The sequence below is a fragment of the Schistocerca cancellata genome, chromosome 5 (assembly GCF_023864275.1).
Source record: "Schistocerca cancellata isolate TAMUIC-IGC-003103 chromosome 5, iqSchCanc2.1, whole genome shotgun sequence".
NCBI classification, from domain to species: domain Eukaryota; kingdom Metazoa; phylum Arthropoda; class Insecta; order Orthoptera; family Acrididae; genus Schistocerca; species Schistocerca cancellata.
The window spans coordinates 644,288,305-644,297,001 of record NC_064630.1 but is presented as its reverse complement, the minus strand read 5'-3'; the positions used below and the strand labels follow the sequence as shown (position 1 = coordinate 644,297,001).

At 36.3% G+C, this 8,697-nt stretch overlaps 1 protein-coding gene across 1 annotated transcript in view; it reads right to left on the bottom strand.

Moving 5' to 3' along the window:
- Positions 1–317: 317 nt before the first annotated feature.
- LOC126188736 (uncharacterized) overlaps positions 318–8,697 on the bottom strand; it is a gene marked incomplete at its 5' end in the record, with an annotated part of 121,447 nt that continues 113,067 nt past the window's right edge. The window contains 2 exons of the mRNA XM_049930344.1: positions 318–445; positions 5,016–5,102. Of these exons, the coding sequence (XP_049786301.1) occupies positions 318–445; positions 5,016–5,102 (215 nt within the window). The remainder of the gene's footprint in view (positions 446–5,015; positions 5,103–8,697) is intronic.

Below are 8,697 nucleotides of genomic sequence, written 5' to 3'. Positions count from 1 at the left end.
AATTGATGCACAGAGATTTCCTGTAGGATAGTTGACACATGTGATAAAAACAAGGCAATTGGCCATAGAATCAAAATCAAAAGAAAAATAATAGTTACCAAATAATGGATGGACAGTTTGTTAATCATTAGGATATTCTTCCAGGGCCAAAATATCTATTGAAGAAAGAGAAGAGGAGTTTAAATAATAGTAACGTAATTCAGCTCTCTGGTATTAAAATACATAATGGAAGGGAAAAAATTATTCAACTCAAGTTTTTATTGAACATTATTCCTTACAAGCACAAAAAACGCATTAATTTTATTTCAATCAAATGCTCATGATGAAATTTTCTGTATTTCTTCTAACTTTGACTGGACTTGTTCAACAAATTCAGGAAAGCCTGGGTCAAGTATGCAGGATTTAATGAGAGAGTCAAGGCTTTTGTCTGCCTGTATACCTGAAACTGAGATAATTGCTTTATAATAAAGGTGTTTAGTAATAATGGCTTAAATTATGAACTGTACTCCAAGAGCTAGGAAGGCATTACTTGCCAACATAAGAAGACAGAGTTGCTCTTTGCAATCTGAAGATATTTTATCTCCAAGAAAAGACAAGAAAATAAATAGTAACCAAAAATACTCAAATGGCCTAGAAACCTCAATAAATACACCAGACATGAGATAGGAATTTCCACAGACCCAAAGTGAAGATATGTGAAGCTTCTCAGAATTCATAAATACAGGGTAAGGCAGCTAAGACAGACCATTGTAGATACATACAGAGTATACCACAGTGCAGATTTTTAGAAGCTGTAGCAGTTAATAGGGCACATTTTCTTATGTATACAAGTAAACATCCAAACACAAAGATGATGCGACACACCAAACAAAAGTGCCGGCAGGTCGACAGACACACAAACAAACACACACACACACACACACAAAACTCAAGCTCCCGCAACCCAAGGCTGCTTCGTCAGGAAAGAGGGAAGGAGAGGGAAATACGAAAGGATGTGGGTTTTAAGGGAGAGGGTAAGGAGTCATTCCAACACACACACACACACACACACACACACACACACACACACACACACACACACACATATCCATCCGCACATACACAGACCAAATTGTGTATGTGCAGATGGACATGTGTGTGTGTGCGAGTGTATACCTGTCCTTTTTTCCCCCTAAGGTAAGTCTTTCCACTCCCGGGATTGGAATGACTCCTTACCCTCTCCCTTAAAACCCACATCCTTTCGTCTTTCCCTCTCCTTCCCTCTTTCCTGACGAAGCAGCCGTGGGTTACGGGAGCTTGAGTTTTGTGTGTGTGTTTGTGTTTGTTTGTGTGTCTGTCGACCTGCCGGCGCTTTTGTTTGGTGGGTCGCATCATCTTTGTTTTTGGATGTATTTTTCCCATGTGAAATGTTTCCCTCTATTATATTCAAGTAAATTTTAACATTTATAACTGCCGAATTATGATACTAGCTCCATATTTTCTCCTCCTCCCCCTCCTCCTATTTTTGCATTGGAAAGAGATTCTTTGAAGAGGACTGCAATGACATAACATACCTGGAACTTGATTAAACAGTGCTGCAAACCCTGCCCTGCTGTCAGGAGAAGAGGTCCCACAAACTAGTGTCCTGCTACACCAATTGTTAACAAACAAATATATCAGGTACAGTACATGTGTTTATTATTATGACTGTCATATCAAGTGCTCAAAATGTCAAGTGGTGACATTAAGCATTGATACATGCTACGAAGTTATTGTGGACAGGCAATACTGCAAGTTGAATTTCATCTGGAATTACTGCAGCACCGGCCTGTGTTACATGGCATTTCATGTTTTCAGGAGTTGTCAACTGTTCCCTAAGTCCAATTAAAAATCTTTGTTATGAAATTGTTGATGATGTGTTTACATTTCTTCATCAGGACAAACTGACATGTAAATCTGTTATTAAGTAGAACAGGAAACAACAGTGCAGAAAACAAGTTCTAAAATAATTGTTACAATGATTAGAAAGATTGTTTAACACTCATCTTGTTTTGTCATAGCATTTGTGGCTCTGCTTATCATCTTGATAAAGTCCATGGAATGATTTTTGGGTCCTGGCTTATGAATGTCAGAGAAGGTACTTATTCACAGTTTTAAAAAAATCATGGTTTGTTTCCATTTCACACAAGGCACACAATCAACTTCATGTTTCAGCATCTTGCACTTTGCTAAAGAGTGTCTTTCACACGACAGGATTATAATCTATTTTAGATATTAATTCAATTAACAGTCACGGTTGTAAATTAAAAAGATGTACATAGCACATATTTAATTCACAGTATCATATGCAACTCTAAAAACATAGACTGTTCTGCCGCAGTTCGAAACAAAGACTTGCTTACTCCAGTTCCAAACCAAAACTGCTCTAGTTGAAAACAAATCAGAGACTGTCTAACACTTTTTGTATGAAACTAGAGCAATATATTTTACAGCATGAAAATCTAGATCTCTTCAGAACTAGCAATTAAGCAAATTAAATCTTGTGGATATTTTTTTGCATACTTGAGTTAACATTTACAAAGAAATATAACTCTGGATATAAACTAATTTTATAGAAGTAAAATAATTATATATTATTGGATACAGTTATGAAATGGAATATTCGTAAAGTTTATGAGGCACATCACATTGCTAAAATAACAAATAACTTGTACTTTCTTCCATGTGACTGATTTTTATATAAAAAAAATACAACAGTTCTATATTTAATGGATAGTGAAATGTTACAGGAGATTTTCATAATTAAATATTGCAAAATGTGAAATAAGTGCCAGTTATGGTTAAATGAAACAAATGGAATTTCTAAGCTAACTAACTTCTTTAAATTCAGAGATACAATTGGAGTTCCAGAACATTACAAAAAACATTAAAAACTTTAAATAATTATTCCTGTACAATTCATTGATCCCATAGGATCTCTTTTTGGAACATCAGGTTTGCAATTTTAGATAAAACATAGCTAAAAAAAAAAGAAGAATGGAATCGCATATTTGCAGTCAGGATAGATATCATAATCTTCTATTAAACAAAGGACCCTGTAAAACAGATTTGTTATAACCTCTTGTTTTAATTGTTCCCACAGACAGAAATCCAGAGGTGGTTAGTCCTGTAAGTATGCAGACAATTTGTTGAGAAGCTCTATAATGATTCATGCAGAAAGAGTGGCATATCTGTCATGTTGGTACCAAGTGAATTCCCTTATCTCTGATGGGATTTCTTTGAATAACAGTGGCAGCTTACATGTTTGGAACTGTGGATACCTGTGGCTATTTAGAGTCCCGTCAATAAAACAGAGCAATCATATGATTCTTCAGAAGTGTGTACCATGTGTTGACATACCAAGGTTGTTGTTTATCCACTTCTTTCAGCCAATGTTGGTTTTCAACAGACAAATAGCCACATTGATTTGCTTCATCCATAAAGAAAATTATCCATATAAATGTATTATCACTTTGGTTTTTCCATAGAAGCCACTGTAACAGATTTTGTAACTTATTTCCATGAAGCACTCAATGGGATAGAATGTGGAAAGCTTGAAATGTGTTTGACTGTAGTATTCACAGAGCACTCCTTTGGCTGAGCCCAATGGCACATTCTAGCCACTTCATAGTGACACATTGATTGTGTGTTACTGATCCTAAAACATAAGTTGTTTCTCTCTCACCAGTTGCTGTTCTATGTCATTAGTGTATTTTATTTTTCATGCTGCCAGTTACAGGAAAAAAACCAATATTTGCAAAGATCAATCATGAGGATTTGTTGTGAATAGGATACCTTTCAGCATGTGACCACTCCACTGTTCTAACAGTTTGGAGACATTCACTATAAATGAAAACAATATCCACTTTTTTTCAACTGTCACATACTTTGAGAAAAACTAAATAACCTTACAAGGAAATTGCCTGATCACAACAACAGGGCAGAGACAGATGGGCTTCAAGCATATAGTTTACCACACAACCATATCCGAACGACACATTTGCTTACATGTGATATGGTAGTGCAGACGTTTGTGGGACCTACTCTCTAGACAGCAGGACAATGATTTGTGGCATTATAATAACACTTTAGTCTTGACCAACAGTCTTTGTTAAATTTTACTAATCCTTATACATTTCATCTTTACAGCATTTTCAGAGCATCTAAAAAAGACACAGCATACTTGAAAAACAAGGCAATGACTCTGAATAAAACACGAGCAAATAGAATACAATGTGAACATATCAGAACTTAACACCTACCCAAAATATATTGATACAAGTATCTCATTAAAGTCATTTTCATGAAGCATTATTGCAAACTGGTTGGAACGTACTCCTGATGGTGTAAGGAAAGCAGCCCACCAGATGGCACTAATGTACATGGCTGTTCTACTCATAATTCACAAGGAAATACCATTACAAAAGCAATTTAACATTTTACTAATTTGTACAGTTAATTTATAGTGTAAATTTAATGTCTTATTTACATATTTTATGTTTTATTTATGTTTAAAGTGCAGATGATATGACTTGAGGCTAAAATCTGTTATATGATTTTTGCGTGCAATTTTCATAACAGGTGGTACTGACCTACAATGACAGCCATAGTGTGTGTGCATGTGTACACATGTGTATGCGTATTGCAGCTCAAAAAAGGATTTGTCCAAAAGCTAACAAAGTTTACAGTCTTGGTTTTTAGCCTTTTGATGAAATGATGCCTCTACTATTTGGTGAATTGTTACCCTTACTTCTATATTGTTTAATAAAAGATTAAATTATTAAATTTAGAAAGTAATAAATTTACCAACAGTAGAGACATTAAAATACCTGTATGTACTGTTTCATACACAATCCAGTCACATTAATATTATCACCACCTATGTTCAACATCAATGTGCAATGAAAATGTCCAATCAGAATGCAAGGAGTCAAAAGACAATGCTAAAATGAAACTGGAATGATTATCTTATTATGAGGAACTATGTGATTTATCACCTGGTACCAGAGGTCTCTCAATAGAATTTGCCTTTAGTATATACTCATACAACTCTGTTACCTGAAGAGTCTCTTGTTGAGCTGTACCTGCAACAAAAGTACAATGTACATCTAGACAGCTAAAGTTTTTTGTATTGGAAAGTGGAAAAAATGCAAAGCATTTTGTTTCATAGCTGAAGTTCCAACAGAAAATTTGATGTGAAATAAAAGGAAAATGGCATTCTTCTCTTGTGCAACTGACAATACTCCCTTGGGCAATTGATATGCTTAAATAGAGATTCATGAATTTAACAATGGAAATAATCAATTATTGATAATATAATATAAATGGACAGATAAAAAATCTACTCATCAAGCAGCAACGGGGGAACATATACACAAAAGGATTTAAGTTTTACAAGCTTTCGAAGCTAGTGGCTCCTTCTTCTGGCAGAACAACTGAAGGGAAGGAATAGGGATGAAGAAAAAGCCCTGGAGAGGTTTATGGAAAGGGGTATTGTTCAGAAAAATCACCCATAATCTTGGGTCAGGAAAGATTTACCAGACGGGATCAGAAGGAAAGACTGATTGTTGAGGATTGCATTGATGAGATTTGAAAACCTGAGAGCTTAAAGGTGGAAGACAGGGTGATATGCAAGACAGAGATTACTGCTAAAACATCGTGCATGAGCTAATATGAGTGAAAAGCTAAGTGCATTGTATATAAAAGAGGTTGGAGGGGGGATGACAAAAAATAGACAAGTCAGAAAATGGAAGATGTAGGAATCATAAATGGAGTGCAGAAAGGAGTAGTTAATGTGAATAAATGCTGAGACAGAAGGAATGAACATAAATTAAGAACAGATGGGTGGTGAGAACCAAGGACATGTTGTAGTGCTAGTCCCCACCTGCAGAGTTCTGCAAAACTGGTGTCTGGGGCAAGAATGGCACATGTGGTGAAACAGGCACCGAGGTTGTGACTGTCATGTTGTACAGCATGCTCTGCAACAGGATATTGTGTGTTGCCTGTATACACCCTCTGCCTATGCCCATTCATCCTGACTGATAACTGAGTTGTAGTCATGCCTCTTCTGCCACAAGAAGGAGCCACTGTCTCCAAAAGCTTGTAAAAGTTAAATCCTTTTGCGTTGGTTCTCACCACCAACCTGGCCTTAATTTACATTAAGTCCTTCTGTCTCAGCATTTATTCACAGTAACTACTCTTTTCTTCACTCCGTTTTAGTTTTTTTTATTTCTTTCATATTCTGATTTATCAGTTTTCCTCTGCCCCCCCCCCCTCCCAACTCTGTTATATGCAATGCACTTAGCTTTTCACTCTTATCAATTTGTGCAAATGTTTTAGTAGTAATCTCTGTCTTGCACATTACCCTGTCTTCCACCTTTAAGCTCTCAGGTTTCTGAATCCCATCCGGTGCAGTCCCAACAATCAGTCTTTCCTTCTGATTCCATCCGATAAGTCTCCCCTGACCCAGGACTCTGGGTGAATTTTCAGAACAGTACCCCTTTGCCTAAACCTCTCGAGTCCTTTTCCTTCACCCACCCCTCTTCCTTCAGCTCTTCTGCCAGAAAAGGAGCCACTGGCTCCGAAAGCTTGTAAAAGTTAAATCCTTTTGTGTGTATGTTCCCCTGCTGCCAATTGGTGAGTAGATTTCTTATCTATTCATTTTGATTTATGAATTTAGTTATTTATTGTCATTATGTATCAAAAATTACTTTCTGGAATTAAAATGATTACTTAGGTCCCAGATTATTACCATGAGAAAACTTGGGGAAAGTAGTACTGCAATGTGTTGTTGCCTTCAGTCTGAAGATTGGTTTAATGAAGCTCTCTTGACACTACTCCATCCTGTGCAAGCCTCTTCATCTCTGAATAACTACTGCATCCTACATCTATTTGAACTGCTAACTGTATTCATCTCCCTCTCTCTTTTTCTCCCCCTCCCTCCCCCACAAATCCCTCAAATACTAAAGTGGTGATCCCTGGATGTCTCAGAATGTTTTCTATCTATCGACCCCTTCTTTTAGTCAAGTTGTGCATAAATTTCTTTTATCCCCAATTCTATTCAGTACCTAATCACTAGTTATGTGATCTACCCATTAGCATTCTTCTGTAGCACCACATTTCAAAAGTTTCTATTCTCTTCATGTCTGAGTTGCTTATTGTCCACATTTCTCTTCCATACAAGGCTACACTTCAGACAAATATCTCCAGAAAAGACTTACTAACACTTAAGTCTACATTCAATATTAGCAAATTTCTTTTCTTCTGAAAAGTTTTTTGTGTTATTGCCAGTCTGCATTTTATATCATCTCTACTTTGTTCATTATTTGTCATTTAGTTGCCCAAATAGCAAAACTCATCTGCTACTTGAAATGTTTAATATCCTAATCTGATTCCCTTAACATCGCCTGATTTAATTTGACTACATTCCACTATTCTTGTTTAGCTTTTATTGGTGTTCATCTTATATTATTCTTTCAAGACATTGTCCTTTCTGCTCAGCTGCTCTTCCAAGTCCTTTGCTGTCTCTGCCAGACTTACATTATCATCAGAAAACCTCAAAGTTGTAAGTTTTTCCCCCTGAACTTTAATACCTTCTCCAATTTTTTCTTTGGTTTCCTTTACTGCTTGCTCAGTGTACAGGTTGGATAACATCAGGGATAGGCTAAAGCCATGTCTTATTTCCTTCTCAACCATTGCTTCATTTTCATGCCTCTTTATTCTTGTAGCTGCCATCTAGTTTCTGTACAAGTTGTAAATAACCATTCCATCCTTGTATTTTATCCCTTCTACTTTCAGAATTCCAAGAGTGTATTTCAGTCAACATAGCCAAAAGCTTTCTCTAACAAGGAAACACCACCAACTTGACTTCGTATTTTATGGAGAAAAATGCACCCTAGCAAGATATCAGACTCAGCAATCAATCCTGTGTGAAAATTTTGGTCATAATTCTGTTAACATGCAGGTATGACCTTCTGAATGTATAGCTTTTAAACTTGCATGTGCCTTTTGTTTCTCACTCACTCTGCCCTCTGCAGCTGCTTATATTTGAATGCAAATTACTGTACAGCAGAGAAGATAGGAAGTTTGTGTTCATAATGTCAGTGAATCAATAAGCAATAGCACTTTGATCTTTGTGTCAAGGTGTGCTTTTTTCAACCTGTAGCTGGTGTCAAAGATCTCTTAACTCTGTACACTTTTATGTTCTGATTCACAAATGCACTCTAAATTTATAAAATGAAATGAATTAAAGAAATAGCATAGCACTGGTTAATTATTAACATTGCTGATGTGTGTTATTTTCTTTGGGTTCAAAAGCTGACACTGTTAAGGGGAAAAAGTTCTGTTACTCTTAAACATGATTGGCATGATTAAATCAATAAAAAATCATTAACTGCATTTCAGAATAATTCTTGGGTTTATCTATTTTGATTTTGAGGCACAGCATAGAACATACATGTGTGTGTGGTTGACATGTGTGTGGTTGACATATTATGTACTCTTTTCTCATAAAACAGTGAAATAACATGTTCTCAAACAAGGTTTTAAAAATCATTCCCTTGCCTTCCACATCCTACAAATAGGAGGGTGCTGGTTGTCACTCTGCTGTACATTACTTGCTGTTCTGGCATTGGGTGGTTGCAGTGGGGTGGAGCAAGGGACAAGCAACTGGCAAACACA